The sequence below is a fragment of the Diospyros lotus genome, chromosome 13 (assembly GCF_014633365.1).
Source record: "Diospyros lotus cultivar Yz01 chromosome 13, ASM1463336v1, whole genome shotgun sequence".
NCBI lineage: Eukaryota > Viridiplantae > Streptophyta > Magnoliopsida > Ericales > Ebenaceae > Diospyros > Diospyros lotus.
Genome location: NC_068350.1, coordinates 6,440,851 through 6,462,834, shown reverse-complemented (window position 1 = coordinate 6,462,834; position 21,984 = coordinate 6,440,851). Strand labels below are relative to the sequence as shown.

The window sequence follows — 21,984 nt, the reverse complement described above, 5'->3', positions numbered from 1 at the left end:
AGATTTTTTTTTACATTCACAAGATTTATAAATTTTCTTTTTTCATCCAACCAATCTTAAAAATCACAATTTTCGCATGCTCCAAAATTTCAAAATTCCCCAATCATACCCATTTAGCTAATCATGGATTAAAGACTGAAGCTAAGTAAGGCATTTCAAGTGTACAACGAAAATAATAAGATCAAAATCCTAATAAATTATCACGCGTTACCATAACATAGCATGTTTGCACATAATTGTCTCGTGACTAAAATAAAATCAAAATAAAGATTACATGCCAATCGTACAAAAGGTGATACTAAAAGTAATTTAACATGCTTAATTCCCTTTTTCAACTAACTAGTCACGTTTTTCTCTTTGCTACAAGTCCCGGCTAAAACGTTGAATATTCTAGGAACATAATCCATATTATATGTTGAATCATACAAGTAAATGGCATAAAAACAAATTTTATGAAATGCATGAATGATCATGTGCATGGCATAAATCAAACTCAACATATCAACCTTGGGACATCACCTTGGCGTACTTAGTCCCTGGAAAGAAATCTGGTCACCGCATGTAGAAACCACCATTCCCACGCTTTCCGTAAGAACGAACATCGCCTCGTCTACAAGGAGACCCCAAATCCCGACCCACCAGTCATAACAATGACATGATTCAAATATGACAATAGTATGCAAATCATGTGCCATGCATGTCAAAATATCATGTCTAGTTAATGCATCAAGTAATGATCAATATGCGTAAAATAACAAATTTAAAAATAATTAAGCCTCTCACAAATTAAAGCATTTGAAATTGAATACCGAGAATATAGGCAAATCAATCACTAAATAGGGTAGTACCACTCAACTTACAAAAGACGATTTTGCCCCTGATGTCGATTTGCCTCGAAATTAGTGCAAAACTTCAAACTCCTTGGCCAAATCACCCCTTAACCAATAATTCCCTAGAAAATCAATAATCCAAATTTTTTAGGATTTTTTAAAATTTTTCTCTAATTTTCCTCAAATTCCATAACCTTAATTTCTTCAAAAATACAAAATAAATATCTAATCAAGTAATTTTTTTCATTTTTCTCCATGAAACTTACTAGAACAATATTTCCATTCTTCATAAATTTTCTGAGAATTTTTCAGAGTTTCTCCCTATTTTTCACAATTTTCTTCCAAAATTCCCTTTTCTTTCAAAAATAAAAAATAAATACTTCCATAATCATTTTTCCAAAATTTCTTCCACCAAAATGCATAAAACCACTTTCTTGATTTTCTGGATATTTTTTTCATATTTTTTTAGAACATTTTTCTCTTTTTTTCTCTTTTTTTTACCTTTCTTCTCCGATCGTCTTCTCCAACGACGACGACCAGCAACTATCTCCGATCGACGATCCAACAACACTTCTTGACTCCTTTTGAGCTTTTAATCATAGTGGTGGCCTCCGATGGTCAAAACGACAGTCAAAAATACCTCGAAATGATCGATTACAGTCGATTTTGATGGCCTCCATGATTTTTCGACGAGCCCCAAAACTGCTTCAAAACAAATCCAAAAATCACCAAATTTTCAAGAAATGTTCTCCACTACATAGGCAACAAAAGCCCTCAACTAATTTTCTCAAACGAACACCAAAACACCCTTGATTTGGCTGTTTAAGTTCTTGTTCTGACGACCTTCAATATTTTCTAGTTATGCGTAAAACTCACTCTAAACTACTCCAAAATACCCCAAAATCTCCAAATTCACTCCCCACGACCCAAGAAACAATAGCCCCTTATCAAAAACAACCGATTCTTTCTTTAAACCCTCCAATCGAACTTGAATTTGTATAAATCCATTCGATCGTGAGTTTGCTATTTATAGGCGATTTCGACACAAAAATCCTTCGATTCTCGAGTTAATCATACCCTAAGATGGTAGATCTAACCCATAATCACCTTGATTCATCCTAAAAATCGAGAAAAATCCCTCAACATATTCGATTACATCTTCGACCATATACAGCCGATTTTTGTGATTTTCATGATTGATCTTTAATCAATCTCCACCACAACCAGTCCATAATGGTCTGAGCCTACCCTAGGACCCTTTGGCAACCCTCCCCAGTGACGACATGATAGCTGGCCGATGATTTGCAGTGCCGCACCCGATGTTGCGATAATTTCATATTTGTCCTGCTCCATTTTTCTCATTTTGCAAATTAGTCTCTTCCCAATTTTTCAAAGTTTCCTCAATGACCTCAAACTCTAATTTTCTCATTTCAATCCCCAAAGAATTAAAAATTCTAATTTGACCACATTTGACCAAAATTTAAAAATTCCATTTAAACCCGAATGTTTGAAAAATTACATTTTTACCCTTATCTTGCAAGTTTCTTTAATTTTATTAATTCCAACTTTTCTTACTTGTTCTTATCTCCAAAATTTTGTTTAACACAGATCATATTTTGGCCAAGGATTGAAAATTACACTTTGGCCCTAAAGATTGAAAAATCGCATCTATACTCAATAATTTCACAAAATTTCAATTTTATTCATTCATAAATTTTTTAGGTATTACAAGCTAAATGCACCAAACTAAGCGCAGAAGCCATCAAGGACTCCAGAGAACAGTATCCATCAAAACATATCAACTACTAAGAATAGAGTTATCAAGAAGTAAAGAGAACCAACAACATAGGAGCAACTCCCACCAAATTGACAAGATCCAGCTCATTTGCAATAAGCCCAGCACCATTCAAAATAAACACCCCCCCCCCCCCCAAATAAAAACTATTGGAAATAACTGAGCACTATTCTGCGAGAAATCTAGAAAGCAGCCAGATATATATATATATATATATTTGGGAAACCAACACAGTTGGAAATCAACAGAATAGATGGGCACTCAGCATCAGGATGTGAAAAAGAATCCAAAATCTTTTAGAAAAACCACCTGCTAAACCAACAGCATAAAGAAGTAAAAATGGCAATGGATGCAGCCCCACATATCTAGAATCCAACAAGCAGCAAACAACCACCCCCACCCTTGACTTCCACCTGTACTGTACAAACCGAGGCGCAAACAAAGATAGCCCAAAAAGCGATATGAAGAACACAATCCCAACGCTGAGAAGTGAACCATTGAAGCACCGATCCAAGACTAATAATAGTTCAAACTGAAGCCCTAAACTTTTCAGCCGAACCAAGAGACGGAGACTAAACAGTTGCATAAAATTTATTCAACCATGTGGCTTATTTTGTGTAAAATAGACATTTTCAAAACAAGAACACACATTCTTATGTATAATATAGCATCTTCATGAGAGTACTTAATAATTTTATGGATAAATTTTTGAGAATGCAGTTCCCATTGGCAGTACCAAAACAAGCAAACCTAGACAAAAAAAAAACAAGCAAAGAGAAGAACCAGGAAAGCACAGAGAAGAACCAAGAACATATATAAAACCCAAAATCACATATTCGGCTATATTCCCAGAAAAAACAAAAATATATATAAAAGAATCTCATGTTTGATCAGATTCACAACCAAAAAATATATCAAAAATTCAAAATTTCGGTTAACCAAACTCCAAAATCAACATCTTCAGACTTCAACCCAAAAATCCAAATTAAAACCCAAATCTATCTGATCATGCGAAGTGGGAAGAACTAAGAACTGGGAACATCAGCAAGCAGCTAGGTTATTGAGATTCAAAGGGTGTCATGAGCAACAAGGGAAGGCTGTCGGTTTGTTGCAAATCCACAAGAACCTCTCCCCTCTAATCCTCAAAAACTGAGAATAATTTCCCCTCTAAACATTGTTTTCCTTATCAAGTAGAATTTGTTGTTCTCCTGTCAATCAAAAGTAAATGAAAGAAGAAACATGATGCTTTCATGAGTAGAACCTGATGAAAGTCAGAACAAAAGCAAGAGTAGGATACATCGAATTCCTAAGAACTTATTTTCTCAACATAAAACCTCTTCTTACGATTCTCAATGTTGAAATCAAATAAACTCTGACCTCAAAACTGATACAAAGAAGGCACAATGGAATCATGAGACGACAGAAGCCAATTTGTTCCCTTTCTTCCTCCCAGCAGCTCTATCCCCTCCCATGATCATCCTCGACAGAATATCTGCTTGCTTAGTATTCCCCTCTTTGTTGAGATTTTTGATTAGCTCTTCACAGCTACTCCAGTCAGTAACTCCTCCTTTCTCCATTACCTTACACAAGATTGAATATGCATTGAGGGTCTTCCCAGCTCCTAAAAGGGCATCCAGTACCTTGTCATAGCTTGAAAAGTCAATGGTACAGTCTCTCTCCAAAGCAAAATCCAACAGCTTCAGAGCAGCAATGGTTTTCCCTTTCTCACAAAGAACAGACAAAAGATTATCAAAATCAGGTGCCCAGCCACCATGCATTAGTAGTTCAATACGCCCAAGGGCTTCCTCTACATGACCCCTCATTAGAAGAGCTTCCAAGATCTTAGCAACAAGGTCCATGTTCTCCATAACCCCCTTCTCGACCATAGTCTTCATCACACGACTTGCTGTTTGGACCCTCCCATCTTCAAAGAGACTCTCCATTACTGATCTATAAAGAGATGATTCGGGAGCATGACCCTGCTCAATCATACAATCCAAAGCAGTTTTAGCATCAGTTGGTTCACCTTTCCTTAAGTAGCTCTCAACAAGTACCTTGAATGCACTTCCCTCTGAAGGAACCTTTCTCCGAATCATGATCTTTAAAACTTCAAAAGCAGAATCAAGTTTTCCTTCAGATGCATGTCCATACATGAGATTATTGAAGGCAACGGGATCAAGAACACCCTTTTTCATCAGCTGCCGGAAAAATGTTTCAGCTTTTTCTGTCTGCCCATTGTTGCAGAGATACATAATCACAGGGTTATATGCACTGGGCTCCATTTCAAAAGTGTTCAGTGGCCTCAAAATAATTTCTTTCTCAATAAGTTTATCCAACAATTTAACTGCCCGATCGTATATTCCAGCCTTGCAGAAATTCTCAATTAAAACACCATAATGTCCAGCCTCTGTTGGAATGCTCAACCTAATCATCGCTTTCAGCACATCTGAGGCTGCATCCAAGTTACCGGCCTTGCACTGGCCAGTTATTAATTTTATGAAGATTGAATTGTCCATTGGCGCAATAAATTTTTCTACCATCTCCTTCAAAATGTTTTGAGCTTCAGTCATCTTATCTGCATCACAGAGCCCAGGCAATAGTGTAGAGTACGTAAAAGCATTCGGCTTAATATCAAAACTCTTCATCTCTTCAAGCAATTTCAAAGCATCATCAACTCGTCCAACTGAAACATACCCTTTAATCATGGTGGTATAACTTATGACCGTTGGAGCAATATTCCTTCCTTTCATTTCCACAAAATATTTCTCTGCTTCCTCAACCTTCTTAACACGATAATACCCATTAATCATAGTATTGTAAGTAACCACATTAGGCAAAATCTCCCTACTTTTCATGTCTTCGAAGAACCGATTTGCAGTCTCAACCCTAGTCGAAAGGAAGAAACCCCAAATCATAATATTGTAAGTGTTGCAAGTTGGCATTATCCCCTCACTCAGCATCTTGTTAAAGTACCTCTTGGCCATCATATACCGTCCACGCCGCAATATCACTTTGAACAAACAATCATACGATTTTATTGTCCTCTCAACCCCCAGCTGCTCCATTTTCTGAAAAATCTTCACACTCTCTTGAACAATACCTGCTTTACCATAGCCATCAATAAGCATAACAAACATATCCTCGTCCCAATTGACGCCCTTCTTCGGCATATCCAACAGTATACACCGGGCATGGTTGAGCTTCGAATCACGACCCAGAATCTCAATTATCTTACAGTGAGTTTCCCTATCGTGGCAGAACAACCCGGCCCTCTCAACCCATCGAAAGAACTGGAGAGCGTGCTCCGAGTTCCGAGCGCCGTGCAACACATTATAAACTAGTGAACGATCAAATTCGGGCACCAAACTCCTAATCGAGTTCTGTAAACGGGTCGTCCAAGGCCGATTGGCCATCATCCGACAAATTACATCCTCTAACTTTTCCGGGTTCCGATGCCTACCTCTCGGCGCTCTCTGGCTCGCTGCTTCTGCTAGTAAAACTGGCGACTCTGTTTCTGTTTCTGTTTCGATTGGGGGCTCCGCAGAAGATGATGAGCAGAAGAAATAGAGGGATTTGAGGGAGATGGGGTTCGAAATGATGGAAAGATCAGAGTAAAGTCGGGGCCTCAAATGCGGTCGCTTCGATGCAGAGATGTAGGCCATTTCTGGATGTTGTTTGATCAGTGGGATGCGTGTGAAGAATGTGAAAAGCCAGAGAGATTATTGGTGTTGGGTCAAGTTTCGATCTTCATGAGAGAAATAGAACACCGATGCGCGGGGAGGGGTTTACGGTTTGGAGAGAGAGAGAGAGAGAGAGAGAGACGGAGAGCTAGGGTTTTGGAGAGTTCAACTGCGGTGCATCTGTTGTCTCGTGTATTTAAATGAAAAATAAATTTATTTATGAAATCAAATTCAAAACTGATATAATAGACTATTCATTGAGATCTACTCATGATATAATGCCATAATTAAATCAGTTTAGTGGATTTTGTTTATAAACATTTTATCATACAATAAGAAATAAAATAGACGCGTTTACATTATTATACTACTCTAGATGTTTGAAAAAATATTTAATAAAATAAATATTATTAAAATTAATTTACTTTGCATGATAAAATTCAAGAATATTTAAGTATTTTATAGTCTTTGAGATAACAATGATGTTTCATAATGTTTAATTTAACGAGTTTTATATTAACTATTATTATTAAATTCAAATATCCTTTTTCTCTTGACCTTAAGATGGGATATAAATAAGAGGAATACCATTAACACTAGAAGTGTGGAGGGATTACAAAATCTACAAACAGATGTGAATAGACTTTAGCAAACTAACTATATCAATAAAACAGAGTAAGAACTTCAATGCAGAAGGATTTTGATTTGGGACAAAATCCAGAGCACTAATATGGGTTTACATTGCACCATTCCGTTCATTCAACATAAGCAGCACTGCAGCTGAGCTGATGCATGCTAACTAGTTTGGCTCTACTCTGCTTGAAATGATGGTTGCTAATACAAGCCAAATCAAACTGTTCACAAGCAAATCGATCCATTTCCGGCAGGCTTATCCTTAATGGAATCATGCATCTAAAGTAAAAATGAGCTTCTGATCAGTCTATGGATTATACAACAACACACACATATATGATCTGCAAATCTAATTCAACTGTATGAAGTGAGTTCAGTAACAAGATCTAACTGCCCCATTCCAAATGGATGGGCAAAATAGGAAAGTAATCATTTATGTGCATCATTCTCTGTGAGCATTTTACATGAAAAATGATATCTACAATAATACAACTGGGAGGTATCTCTCTGCGCTATGGTTGAAAATGTTGTCTTATTATTTATCTCTATGAATTTTTTTTTTACCAAAACAAATCTGAAGAACTAAAAAGACGTGAAATAATGTGAATGATAAAAGGAGGAATTCTATAATTTACATTCAAGCTGGTGGAAGTTTCAGATCACACTCCACCGTATGTCAAGGTGTATTAGTCCATGCCTTGAATTGATAAGATGATATTTCTCGTTAATCTGGCCATTGTTAACGACATCAATAAGGCTGATGTCAACATGCCCTAGTGATTCCTGCATTGAACATAGTTTTTAAGAATTCCGTATCTTAAAGAACCAGTGGGAGAAGCTTAATTATAAGATCTAGGATTCTACCTTTGGTCGAAATCCAAAGCCCTTCCGCTTGCTCATGACTTCAATACGGATTTTCTCCTTCAAAGGAGGTTCCTCTAACATAAATTGGAATTCTTCATTCCAAACTGGATCTCTAGTCTTTTTTATCACCTAGAGAAAATGATATTAAGCCTTGAGATGATTCCCCACAAAAGCAATTTCATATCTGTAAAGATTTAACTAAGCAAAGTGGGGCTTAGTAGATTTACCTTGGTTTTCTTCTGTTCTCCTCCAAAGATGACAAAAGCATAGGGATTGTTGTGATGTTTTCCCTCCACATCCTTGGCACTGATAACTGTCACTAAAAGTAAACCTGCCCCTGACAAGGACCTGCCTTCAGATGTTCTGCTTACGCTTCCATTCCTGTCATGTCCATCAAGAGGTCTACGAAATGTCACACTGTCTTCTTTAAAAAGGACAAGTGTCAACTCTACCATAATTTGTCCTCTCGGCTTCTTGTTATGGGGATCATTAGGCTTTGTGCTGTGAAGCAAATCAAGGGTAAATTCCTTTGCCTCATTTGGTGTGAGTAATTTCAGTGGGATTTCTCGCATTCCTAATTTATCATGTGCTCCAAACTGTGAACATCAAAAAAATAAAAAGTAAGTAGATTAAGATGATACTAATTGCATAATCTTAACATTCAAGCAATGCAGAAGGAACAAATGGACCATTTAGAAATTAAAAAATGATGTCGGTTCTGCACACTGCACAGGTTGCATTACTCTTAAGACAGAAAAATGGACTTCAACAAAATTGTTACTTCTTTCTCTCTTCTTCTTGTGTTTTATCAACCTCAACAGCTTTTCAGCACATCCAGCAAAAACAAAAATTCTTTTCATTTCTTTTGCTTTCTATTTCTCTTAGAGCAAACAGCTGTATAATATAGGCAAACTTGACTCAAATCTGATTTGGCTGGTACATCCAGGCTTCCTAAACTTCTTTCGAAGGATGATTTAACTGCAATGAAAAAATAAAAGTAGGAGTTATGGAAATAGGTTGTAGAACAACAACAATCATAAGCCTTTATCCCACAAGGTGGTTTCTTCTACAAGGATTCTAGCTCTCCATCCATTTCTATCCACAACCAAACCCTCTATGCTATCCATTATGTCTTATATCATGTCTATGGGTTTCACACCAAGTTCTCTTTGGTCTTCCTCTGCCTCTTTGGTTACAAAACTTCTGTTGCTTCACCCGCTCACCTCAAAGGTGTCTTTTTCTTACTTGTCCAAACCATCTTAACTGGTATTCTTTTCTTCAATACACCAATATATTTCTATCTTTTCTTGTATGGCCACATATCCACCCTAACATTCTCGTATTACGTTCATATTTTGCACATGTCGGCACTTAATTGCCCAACATTTTGAGCCATTAGACAATAGGTTGTAGAAGTTACCAAGATTTGATATACCTTTTCCCAGTCATAGAGGCGCAACTGAAGGACTTGAGACTGAGTGTCCTTCACAATAAGTTTGAAGTTTTCATTCCATTCAGGGTTAAGATTATTCATCTTGATAGAAGTCTTTTTTGCTGGAAGCCTTTCCCCACTTAGGCTGAGTTTAACATAAGGGTCAGAAGTTCCTATCAGGTCCTTCTTCAAGAGTTTGCGGGCACACAAAACCTTCACATGCAGTATGCCCACTGGCTTATTTGCAGCTCCTCTGTCAGTGAAGTAATAGTACAGAAAATTCAATCATCATTTTGCTATACATAACAAGAATGAGAGAAACAAGAGAGCTTGGTATTTCTTTAATTAATTTATCTTGATTCATAAGATTTTCTTGACATGTTCGACTCAACAAGTATTGTTGAGAAGAAATATATTCACTTCCAGATTCCAAAATAGTACTTTATCATTTATCCTCAACTATGAGACTTACACTGAACTGTCAAGGACAGGAATTTCAAGAGTCTGGGGCCAGATATAAGGCCTAGCAAGCTGTTTCCTTATGATTTCCTGCTACCAATCAAAAAACTATGTCAGTTCACACAAAAATGAAGTTCTAAGTAGTATTGGCAAGAAGTTTAATAACTCCAGATTTATGATGACTACAAAAATCTTCACATGCATGTATGGAACATCTATGTTTTAACGAGTATGTGGTTACACACATAAACCTGGTCAAGCACATGTATGCAAATATTGGCAGATATCCTTGGAAAATATACAGACACACATACAAACATTTGCATGGTGTATAATGCTGAAACAAATATGTTCCTTAAAGTTGTTCATTCTAATGGAAATGAATAGAAACCCAAAATGTTATATTGTGGTCCTCCATCGAAAAATTGTAACATATCATTCTTGTATTTTCTTTGGATCTGGGCAGTCCGTCAAAGTTATTATGTTTTAAACTCTGTCTTATCTTCCATTGAATTCAGAGGATAACAATGCCAGTGTAGCTACTGGATTGATTGCATTGTATAGTATTTTCATACTTTATAAGTCATCACAAATTTGCTATCATTGAACTGGTAGCTTGAACAAATTTTGCACCTTCCATATGAAATGAAAAAACTAGAAACATGGAGGGAAGAAAGATTTCCCCCTTGTAACAATAACTTGGAAAAAGCTAGAAATATTAGATAACGTGGGCAAAAGCTAAAGTTATCTAAAATGATACAATCATTATGTATATTTTGCATGAATTTCTTTAACATAGTGATCAAAGAGATCTTATATGTTAGTACAAACTAGAAATATTAGATAACTTGGGCAAAAGTTAAAGTAAAACTAGAGAGAGTGCTTAGCACCTGAACAAGCTGATATAAACCTGGGATTGCCATAACATCCGCTCCAAGCACTTTCAGCCCAAAATCTACATATGGCTGTGAAGTATTTTTTGTTAGTACACACTCATGCTTTGTGATTTCAGTGTAGAATGGAGCTGGATATAAAACAATTAATTCTGAATTTATAGACAAAAATTGTTGCTTGGCTACTTACCCTATCCATCAAAGACACCTTAATGCTCTGAAAACATGGAAAGGTTGGTACAAAAGGTTTCAGTATTATCCTTGGTTCCGCAAATATTTGTAAATCTATCAACTGAAAATAAACAAAATAAACATTGAACCATAATAAGTCTTTCAAATTCAATCTCCATCTCATTTGAATGTCTGATAATTCAAAATATAATAATAATCAAAATGATTAAGTTTAAAACAACAGATTTTAATTTCGAAGGTTCATTCATTTCCTATAATGCTACATCTGGAACCATGATTTGTGGAAAGAAAATAAAAGGGAAAATGCTATGGAATCAAACTAAGAACTAGATTTTTTTTTTTTTTTTAAATAACAGCCTTTCTGCAAAGCAAGGGTAAGACTGCATACTAAATTGAGTCATCCTGCTTTACAAAGGTTTAGGTTTAGGGTTTAAATTGGCTCTCCCCCAACCCTCGCAAAGCAGGAAGACTCATGAACTTGGGATGAAAAACTGTTATCACTGTATCATTGTTCATCCTTTTGCCCAGAGTTATAGTTTGACTGTTGCTAACCTGTATTGTGATTCGCAGGAACCACAATCTCAGCACCAATGTAATGTTGGGATTTCCGGCCCATCTAATAGCAGGATCAAAAACTAGCTCCTTTGCATTAGATTCATGCACTTTCATACCTGCCAGATTCAGAAAATAGGTCTCATGATTGTTTAATGCTAAAGAACCTAATATGGGTTGCACAGTCATTGCTCTGTAATAATAATATGAATGCAGTGTGCTAGACAGTTATTTATTTTGTTTGTCATTCATTATGGACTTGACCCTGTTATTTGTTCGTTATTGATCTGGAAGGATGTGGTACTTGGTTCGTTCAAACTAAGTCAGCTGACACAAACTTCTGGAATAGATGTTAGAATGCACTCAAATGTTGGAGCCACACTTACCATGGATTACGGGAGGGATACTTCCAAGACTAATGGTTTCCAATTCTATTGAGTTCACCTGATACTTGCCAACATACTCTGCAAATATAGCCTTTGACATACATCGGATTTGGGTGCATATTGCCTGTACAATAAACCACTCCAGATAAAGCTATGCTAATTCGTAAATTCCACAAATGCCATCAAATGGTGCATTTTATGGATAAGTGACATGGTAAGAAAAATGAGATATTTCAGGGATCTGTATTACCTTATCAAGGAAAGGCCACATATCATGAATAAACTTAGTCAACCAATCAACCTGCATCATTGGAAGACATATTCAATTGGAGGAATTGAAATGTAACTTAGGAGCATATGATTGAGTAATAGCTATGTAAGTGTATAATCAAATTTAGCACTTCACAGGCCTAAAAGAAGAAAAGCCTAGTACTCACTCGCTCATACTCTGGACTCTTCACCCAAAACGGAATCTCAGACAGAAGGTCAAACCAGGAGCTTGAATCAAATTCTTTGGTTGGCCTGGTAACTGGCTCCTGCAAATATTGGTTGATCAAAAAATGCAGAAAACATTCGCTTACATACGAGATATGTTTGGGTGCATGTTTCTGTATTCAATAACAATTGTTTGAACTGGCGTGCGGAAGATGCAGAGATAGAACATAGATGGTGAAACAATACTATATTTTAGATATCTTTGTCTAGAACACATATAGACTGGTTCCAAGTCAGCATCTGCAAAAGTAACCTAGAGATTCAGAGGAAAAATCTCATCATTGTTCTTGAAAAATACTGCCCAAATGAAAAATTAATCCATTGCTTAATTTTTTTCCCAATTAAACTAGAAAAACACACGAACAACCTGTATAAGATCATATATCGATGCCAGGAACTTTTCCACTGAAAGGAATTCATATTGCAAGCACACTCAAATCACAGAATTGATCATTCATTCAACAAATCACCATATGACATTGAATATAGAAATGCTCGATAAGAAGAAACTAATCTTGAACACCTCTACGTCTTTGGGTTCGGAGCGTATGAAAAAGAGAAAACCCAGAAGAAGCCCCAAGGGAAATCCAAATCCAAATCCGATTATTCCCAATAAACTGGTCAGGAAACCCATCCGCTTTGTCGATCAAAACGCCAATGCCATTATTCTCGGACACCAAACAGAGGCTGGAGGAGGTAAACATCAAGAAGGAGAAGGAAAATTAACGATGATGAAGCTGGCAAGAAATTGACATAGAAGGTGACGGAGGAAGCCCGCGCGTTCAACCAGAGACCACAGAGTCAGTTTTGTTTGTTCAAAACCCGAAATCCACGTGGCAGATGATGTTGCTGGTTGCGTATTGTGATGATTACTGGTTTATCCCTGTGATACTTCCAAATGCCCAGACCAAGTCGTACACGTAGGCGGATTTTTCAAACGATGGGTGGGATGCAACCTTGTGATTTTTCTTCCCAATTTTTTTTTTATTTTTTTATACTGATTTTTTTTTAGATTTAACCCCTCAACTTTTTTAAAAATAAAAAAAAATTCAAAGGTGAATTTAAGTCAAAAGAAAATTTTAAATTAAAAAATTAATGAGCCAATTTAGTAATGTAAATTTGTCTTTAGTGTTATTTTTACTCCTTTTATTTTATTTTTTATATATCGTCTCCTAAGAATATTTTGGTCATTAAATGCTCAAAAGTATTTTGATCAATAAGTCCAAGACAGACGAATTCTAAAAGTGATCCCGAGGCGGAACATGTTTTCCAATAAAATCTTGAGCAAATAGCCAAAGTAGCATTAATAATGGTAATGATGTGAATAAGCATGGTTGGAGGGGCAAGGTGATTCAAGGCAAATAAGGGTATAAAGGCCAAATCAAAGGGAAATTCTATTTATAACCATCATTTTTGCTCTCCGTAACCCACTTTTAATATCCTTAAAATATCTTCAGATAAAAACTCATATTTACCCTTCATTTAAATTGTTTACGATCAATCATTCACCATTACTCTTCAAGCGCGTGCACCCACTTCTTCACCCACCATCGCCACAGTCATTTTATTCTATTATTCAAATAGCAACAATTATAGTAGATCGATATAAGACAGTAGAAAATTATTAATATTTTTAAAAATTAAAATAATTTCTCAATATTATCAAATAATATGCATCTATATAATTTATTTTTAAAAATAACATAATTTATAACATCAATCACTAGTTAAATCACATAATTTACCTACACTAAGGATGAATTAAATCACATAATTTACATGCACGACAAAAGAATTAAAAAAATAAGATTAATTAAAAAATAAAAAATATCTTTCGGAGGTGCCTTCAAGCCCCGAATCCTAAGGTTCGGGACTTGGGAAATGCCCCGAACCTTAGGGTTCTGGCAATTTGGAGTTCCCCGAATCTCTGAGTTCGGGACATCCCCCAGCCCCCGAACCCCAGGGTTCGAGACATCCCTTAATCTCTGAACTCCAAAATTGTCCGAAGCCCCGAACCCTAAAGTTCGGGAGCTGGGGGATGTCCCGAACCTTGGGATTCGGGCAATTTAGGGTTTCCCGAACCTTAAGATTCGAGGTATCTCCTAGCCCCCGAACCCTGTTGTTCGGGACATCCCTCAATTCCCAAACCTCAAAATTCGAGAGGCTCATACAACTCAAAATTTATAAATTCGGAGAATATGAATTCTCCCGAATGTTGAGATTCGGGAGAATTCAATTCTCCTGAACCTCAGGTTCAGGAGAATATATATATATATATATATATTTTATATATTATAATATATATAATAGTTTATGTAATATAATTATGTATAATTATAACTATATTAATAGTTTATGTAATATAATTATGTATAATTATAATTATATATATAATATATATATATAATTATAATATGTATGTATATATATAATAAAATTTTAGTTTTTTTATAAAATAAAATTATAATATATATAATTATAATATTACAAATACTGAGAATGATTTCATATTACATAGTCATACATATATATTACATATATATATTATGTTTTTTTTGAATTCATTGATTTAATTCATTCGTAGTATGTAAATTATGTTATTGAACTAATAATTGATATTATAAATTATATTATTTTTAAATATAAATTATATAGATGTATGTTATTTGATAATATTAAAAAATTATTTTAATTTTTAAAAATATTAATAATTTTCTAATATCTTATATCTATTTAGCTATAACTGCTGTTATTTGAATAATAGAATGGGTTTGTTAAGCATGGAGATATCTTTTGAGGGATGAGTGTTTGGAGGATATATTTAAAATATGGATGGTTGCAAAAAGAAATCACTCTGATTGTAAATAGTAAAAATTAAAATTTTACTTTAAACTGAGTACGAAGAGTAAAAATTATAATTGTAAATAGAATTTTCCCAAATCAAATGGTCAGTGGAAGGAGGAACAACTACCTGAAAATGCTCTCAAGATCTTCTCTAGCCAAGGAATCGGCCTTCTCTCGGAAAGCAATCGGCTTCTCTCGGCGAGGTAAGGCTATCTCTCAGCGGTCACGGCAACTTCTCTCAACAAGGCAAGGCTGTCTCTTAGCGATCCTTTCAGCAGCGATAGTAGTCCTCTCGGCAAGGCAAGGCCGTCGAGAGGCGGCCATGGCAGATCTCTAGGCGAGGCATAGAGCTCTCTTGGTGACTGTCCTTCCCTCAGCCAATCTTTCCGGAAGCTTCTCCTCGGCTAGCCATCTCCTGGTAAGACATCCTTATAGTGTATATCTTGGCAATCCCTGTCGGCCGCAGGGTCTTCTCTCTCGGCAAGTTGTCTCTTGGGAAGGTTTCTTCCCGAGAGCCCTTTTGGCGGTGTGTCTCTTGGTGGCCATCTTTCTCTTAGTTGCTCTTCATGCGCCATTTTTCTTGGTCGGCTTCCTCTATGGAAACTAGCTCTTGTTAATGGTCAATCGCCTCTCAGCGGTGCCCGGCTACTCTTGGGAAGCTGCCTCTCGGCGGTGCTCAGATGCTCTGGGGAAGGCTTTTTCCTGAGAGGTCTCTCTTTCTCTCCCTCTATGTGTGTGTGTGTGCAAAGTATATATATGTGTGCGTACCAACGTGATGACCAGAGAGTCCATGTACATATGCACATAGGCCAAGTATTCTAGTGAGTTCATGTGAGATAATGGGTCTTCCATATGGTTAGTGGGGACTTACCCTATGACTTATATGCTTACAGCCTTCACTATGGCTCCCTATGCTAACCACTTGATAAGTTCATACTTACCCCATACGCACGCACCTAAGGCACCCATGTCCTACCAATAGGCCATATGCATACCACACGATATCATGCACAAAGCTAAATAGATAGTGTCCAAAGGCATCTTTGCCTAGGCAAGTCCCTTAAGGCTAAGACCTTACTTCGTCAGCCCGTCTTAAGGCCCACCTTCTCTTGGAGGATCTCATAAGGCGTCTGATCCTCCTCTGGGGAGTATTCCTCTGAAACCCGTTCGATTGCTACTAACATGTAGGTCCATCCCCAGTTACTTGTAACCGTATTGAGATTGACCCTCTCCTGTTAGAAAATATATAATTGTCATATATTCAATGATAGCATATTTTACTTGTATATTGCACTTCTTTCCTTACTTATATTGACTTAAGCATCGGATGGCATACGCGGATGAGGAATCCCCACGTGTCTCCTAACCTATTCTTGTAAGCACAGTTATGCCTCGAGTTCTCATGAGACCACTATTTGATAAAGAAACTCACTATCAAAAGTGCCCTTAAGGGTCTATCTACGACCTCAACCAAGATATCACGGACTGGAGCTACCTAACACACATCTCACTAGCAAACGCCTACCAGCTGTTCACCTCGCTCTGCTTTGACTCCAACTTTCCTACACTATAAATCTCTATTGTCATGGTTTCTGGCCACAAACAAATTAGAAACTAAATTTTGTGTTGAGTAAATTAATAACATTTGATAGAATAGATTTATTGCTAATTTTATATAAAATTATTATAAATTTTGGAGAATTATTTATTTAAATTGTTTGTGAATATACCGCAACAATCAAAGCATATGACAACACAAGTAATGCTACTTGTATATGCTGGTTGACATTCGTGTTGACTTCCATTAATTAATTACCAACATATCTCTCATTAAATCATTCAAGTGAGGGGTATACATAAGTAATGTTACTTGCACATCTAGGTTGACATCCCATATTACAATTATCAATATACCCCTCACTAAATCATTCAAGTAAGGGATATATCGATAATTCATTTAAACAATAAATACAAATACTTAAATGAATTACTGATACACCTCTCACTCTAATAATTTAATAAGGAGTATATTGGTAATTATATCGTGAGATGTACAAGTAGCATTATTCTAAATACATTGCGAGTCACATTAAATCTAAATATTCATAATTTTAATATTGTATAATTTTTTCAAAATTTAAATATTCATTTTATTTATGACTACCAAGTAATATGAAAGCTACCTAACATCAATCCATATACAGCAATGGGCAAAAATCTCGATCTGGCAAAGAAAGCAAAGCCACGTAAGCTAAGTTCACGGAATGCTACGTGCTGACTGCGACATGTCGGCTGTTGAGATGTGGTCAATGAATATCTTCTACATTTGTGATAATGTAACATTCATTTATATATGAAATAAGGTTAATTAAATATAACGGCAGTCATGGAGATCAGATTTGGGGGGAAAAAAAATCCTGTTTTTATGCATTTAATTCTAAATGACTAGATTAGCATGTGGGTAGCATCACAGAGAGAGATCCTTAGATTGATAATCCCAATTATTTGGTTAAAATCATTTTTTTAAATAAATTGATTAATTTTGGTTCCTTTTTTTTTATTAAATTTGATTTGGTTTGTTTTTTACTTTTTTTTATGAAAAATTCAGATTTTTTAGTTTTTTTATGAAGATTTTTTGTTTAAAAGAGTCAATTTTTGGTTTGATTTGGTTTTAATATTAGTATTTTAGTTTTTAATTAAATAAGTTGAAATATAAACGTGAATAAGCAAATTTATTTTAGTTTCTTTTACTTATTTTATATCTTCATGCGTTACCTCTACTTTGTTTTATATTTATTTGGCAATTTTGTAACTAGATGCTCAATTGAATTCCTTGAAACATGGAACATAGAATAGCGTGTTCATAGCTCTTGCATTTGTCTTCACGGTTCGCGTGTCCTTTTTTTTTTCATTCTTTAATTTTCTCCATATATGAGAATTTTACTTCCCTTTTAATAAATTATGAAATATTGATGTCCAGCGTGATAAAATAAGACATGTGTTTCTTCCAATACTCATAATTAGCTTCCAATACTCATAATTAGAACCATCAAAGAAAGAAGGATAAGAGGTATTTTGACTCTCAAATTGGGATGAACAAAAAATATGTACCATGAGTGGATCTTTTACCCTAGGTACTTTGAAAAAGATGAAACTTGACTCTTATACCAATTGATATAATTGACTATAAATGGCACCACAACTCAAGAGGGAGGCTGAATTGGGTGATTAAAAATTTTGATCTAAAATAAAAAATTTATGTCTCAAAGAGAAAATTTACTGCAAATGAAATTGATTGATAAAAATGTTTGATAAGTTAAAGGCAATGAAAGCATTAGTAAAGAAGACACAATCAATTTTTGAATGGTTCAGCAAAATAGCTTAATCCACTACCTTAACTCATCACTAAGAATTTTAAAATTTTTCACTAAATCCTCATTTTTAATCACAAATAAATCTTCTAGTCTACAAGGCTAGAAATTACAACATTCTACTATCAAAATAGGCACTTTAGTACAATTGTTAAAAAAATACAACAAGATTACAGTATGAGAATATTTGAGAGATGAATATTTCAGTTACAAGTTCTCTCAAAATAATTACAAGGTTTGAAGTAATGAATATAATAGTAGAACAAAGCCTTAAAAAAAGAAAAAATGTAAAACAATTGAGCACTTGAGTAGTTGGGACAAAGTGAATGTTTGTAATAACTTTACTAAGCTTCTTAAATGATCCACCAAGTTTGAATTTATAGTGCTCGACAAGCCATTTGAAAAATGTGGTTATTGGAGGTAGTTGGGGTTCATTAAATGAGCTTCAAAACTAGTCATTGAAAAGTTTACGAAAAAAATGGTTAACAAATTATAAGAATCGATCGATAAGTTAGTACAAAAAATTTAAAAATCAATCAACATAAAGAGTAAAAATGGTCAACATGCTAAAAAACAATCGATCGGTTTGTATGCAGTGGCTGTTGACCACTTATGGTCGAGAGACAACTTTTGACTAGTCGACAAGCTACCAAAACTGATCAACGATAAGGCTAAAAATGATCAACCATTCCTTAGAACCGATCGACAGTTTGTCCTTTATTTTAATTTTTCTTTTACTTAATTTCTCCAACACTTTAAGGCTATTTTGATAAAATCAATTCAAATGAATCTTATGATATAAAAACTTGATTTTTCAAGTGCCCTCAAGATGTTTGACAATATTTAAAATTGATTTTCATTTTAAAATCAAATCATCTTATAAAATGATTTAGGGCATAAAGATAAAAAAATAAATAAAAAAATAATATTTTTCATCATCAAAACTAAAACCAAGAGCAAAATAACACATTAGAGATAAGTTTTACTTGATTTTCTCAATCTCTTACCCATACTAGTTCTTGGGTGATCTCAATGACCTCTCGCCCGCATCAGTTCTTCAACCAAGTCTTTTGCTTCAATCTTTCACAAGTCTCCTATGAGCCCCTTGCAAGTCTCTCATTTAAATCTCTCTATCACTCAAACTAGCATTTGTCAATCTCAGTCATCCAATGACTTTCTGCTTTTATAGTTTATTTATGTGAATTTATTTTTCTGATAGATTTTTGGTTTTCTATTTTTGAGGTTGTATCTATTCTTAGACATAGGTCCAATATTTTTGGACACAACAACACACATATTAATTATTATTAATTTTGTTTTTTCAAATAGATAAATTATAATTTAAAAGATTTAGTTACAATTTAAAAAATAACCTAAGCACTATTAAAGGTTTAATTTAAAAACCACCATTTTAAACAAACCAAACGATCTAATACGGAAATAATGCTATTTTGCCCGAATTGGTTGACGTACAGGATAACTAAAGACATTAAAAGACAAAAATATCCTTATCTTAAAACTATTGTTTTACCTCAAAATACGCATTCAAATCAAAGTCGAGCAGACTTCATCATCGATGAAGTCTGCCCGAACTAAACGGGCGGAGTTCAACATATGCTGGGCGGATGAAATCCGCCCGCATAGCGCTGCTATTTCTCCATTTAAATTGAAGTCCGTTGCTACGGACTTTAATTTAATTATATTTTATTTTATATTTATAATTTTAATTTAAGTTAATTTTTATATTATAATTTTAATTATTTTTTTATTTTAATTTTAATACCCATGTGTTGAGCGGATCTTAGATGAAATCCCCCGAACCTTGACTAAGCGACTTTTATTCCATTCAATCATTTTATGTGTTAATCGTTCGGCCACTGTACCATGACTCTTGGTAGAGAGCTTTCCTACCATGGACAATGGATCATTAAAAAAAATCCGCAATCAACCGACATGCAAGGCATAAAGTTGAGGATGGAGATTGCAGTTGCAGACTCCTCCAAGTGGCAAGTACGATCTCTCCAAGCCTGATGAGTAAATGCTGACGCCGTCCAGAACCCATCCATCAATCAACACACCACATATAATTATATATATATATATATAGTCAACTTAGTTTTAATATTTTACTAAACAGTTATAATCAAAACTCATTTCAACTTGGTTTTATAAAATATTTTTATCTAATCCTCATTTATCTCATTTCAATTCACCTCCAGCCAAACCAGCTTAATTTAAATAATGTTCAGTTGTTAATTGTTTAGGGTGTGTTTGGCTTTTTTTTTTTTTAAGTAACTTTTAAATTATATAAAATTTAGAAGTTAGATAATGTTTAAATTGATAACGTATTTAAAGAAATTTATTTTTAAAGTATTAGTTATATAGTTACGTGTTTGATTTTAAAGAATTAATAAATTATCAAAAGTTGACAAAAAAATTAAAATAGATATGTTATTGAATGATGTAAATAAAATTTATAGAAATATTAATTTTTAATAAAAATATTAAATATATTAATTTAATATATATTAAAAATATATATACGTTATATATATTATATATATACAGTGAACATATGAGGCAATGGGGGCGACGGGAAAATGAGGCGATGATAGAGGCAATGGAGGAGAAGATGGAGGCAGGGGCGGATCCAGGAATTTAGATTAGGGGCTGAAATTTTAAAAAGTTAATGTAATAATTGACAATTATATTCCTAATCCTAACTGAATGCAGTAGTCAAACAGCCAACTCCAAGCAGACACAAAATTAGCAAAAAAATCACTTATAACTTGCTAAAAAAAAAAAAACAGCTTCAACAACAAATCAAGCATAAATAAGTAAAAAAAAATATAGAAAAATTAAATAAATAAAAAAGTTACCTAACTCTCAATCGAATGAAGCAGAGGCAGCGAGCAAGGGCGAGGCTGAGAGGCAGAGCAGAGGGCGTCGGGGTGAGCAAGAGGGCGAGAGCCGAGACCCGAGAGGCAGCGTCGTAGCCTCGCAACAGCTAGGGCCGACGAGAGCGAGAGCAAGAGAAAAAGGCGAGGGCGAGCGAAAGCAAGAGAGGCAGAGAGCGAGGGCAACTGGGCAAGCGAGAGGCGAGAGAGATGGGCCATCGGTCGAGGGCGAGCACAAGCAAGAGAGGCAGAGAGCGAGGGCAACTGGGCAAGCGAGAGGCGAGAGAGATGGGCTATCGGTCGAGGGCGAGCACAAGCAATAGAGATGAAGAGAGCGAGAGGCCGAGGGCGAGCAAGAGCCAGAAAGAGGCAGAGAGCGAGAGCAAGAGGGGTCGAGGGCGAGCGCGAGCAAGAGAGATGAAGAGAGTGAGGGGCCGAGGGCGAACAAGAGTGAGAGAGATGCAGAGAGCGAGGGGCCGAGGGCGAGGGCGAGCAAGAAAGAGGCAGAGAGCGAGTGCCAGTGTGAGCGAACGCCGGACGTCGGACGAGAAAGAGAGAGAAGGCAGAGAACGAGTGCCAGTGTAAGTGGACGCCGGACGTCGGACAAGAAAGAGAGAGGAGATAGAGAGCGAAAGGCTGCGAATGTGAGAAAGAGGAAGAA

The 21,984-nt window shown here is 35.5% G+C and overlaps 2 protein-coding genes across 3 annotated transcripts; both read right to left on the bottom strand.

Annotated features, from left to right (window-relative positions):
* Window positions 1–3,441: 3,441 nt before the first annotated feature.
* LOC127789234 (pentatricopeptide repeat-containing protein At2g37230) lies at window positions 3,442–6,489 on the bottom strand. The gene is made up of 2 exons (XM_052318064.1): window positions 4,003–6,489; window positions 3,442–3,833 (listed from the first exon to the last, which is right to left on the bottom strand). Exon 1 carries the CDS (start codon window positions 6,285–6,287, stop codon window positions 4,035–4,037), a length of 2,253 nt encoding a protein of 750 aa, XP_052174024.1. The 5' UTR covers window positions 6,288–6,489; the 3' UTR covers window positions 3,442–3,833; window positions 4,003–4,034.
* A 549-nt stretch (window positions 6,490–7,038) lies between these two features.
* LOC127787966 (synaptotagmin-3) lies at window positions 7,039–12,990 on the bottom strand. 2 transcript variants are annotated; one of them, XM_052316074.1, is made up of 13 exons: window positions 12,735–12,990; window positions 12,154–12,252; window positions 11,967–12,017; window positions 11,717–11,840; window positions 11,331–11,449; window positions 10,777–10,878; window positions 10,584–10,658; window positions 9,707–9,783; window positions 9,238–9,487; window positions 8,030–8,398; window positions 7,803–7,931; window positions 7,574–7,721; window positions 7,039–7,217 (listed from the first exon to the last, which is right to left on the bottom strand). In XM_052316074.1, the coding sequence occupies exons 1-12, from the start codon at window positions 12,843–12,845 to the stop codon at window positions 7,593–7,595; spliced, it is 1,635 nt and encodes a 544-aa protein (XP_052172034.1). In that variant the 5' UTR covers window positions 12,846–12,990; the 3' UTR covers window positions 7,039–7,217; window positions 7,574–7,592. The 2 variants fall into 2 exon arrangements, with proteins under 2 accessions (XP_052172034.1, XP_052172033.1); XM_052316073.1 differs by lacking the exon at window positions 7,039–7,217 and having other exon boundaries at window positions 7,307–7,721.
* Window positions 12,991–21,984: the final 8,994 nt, after the last annotated feature.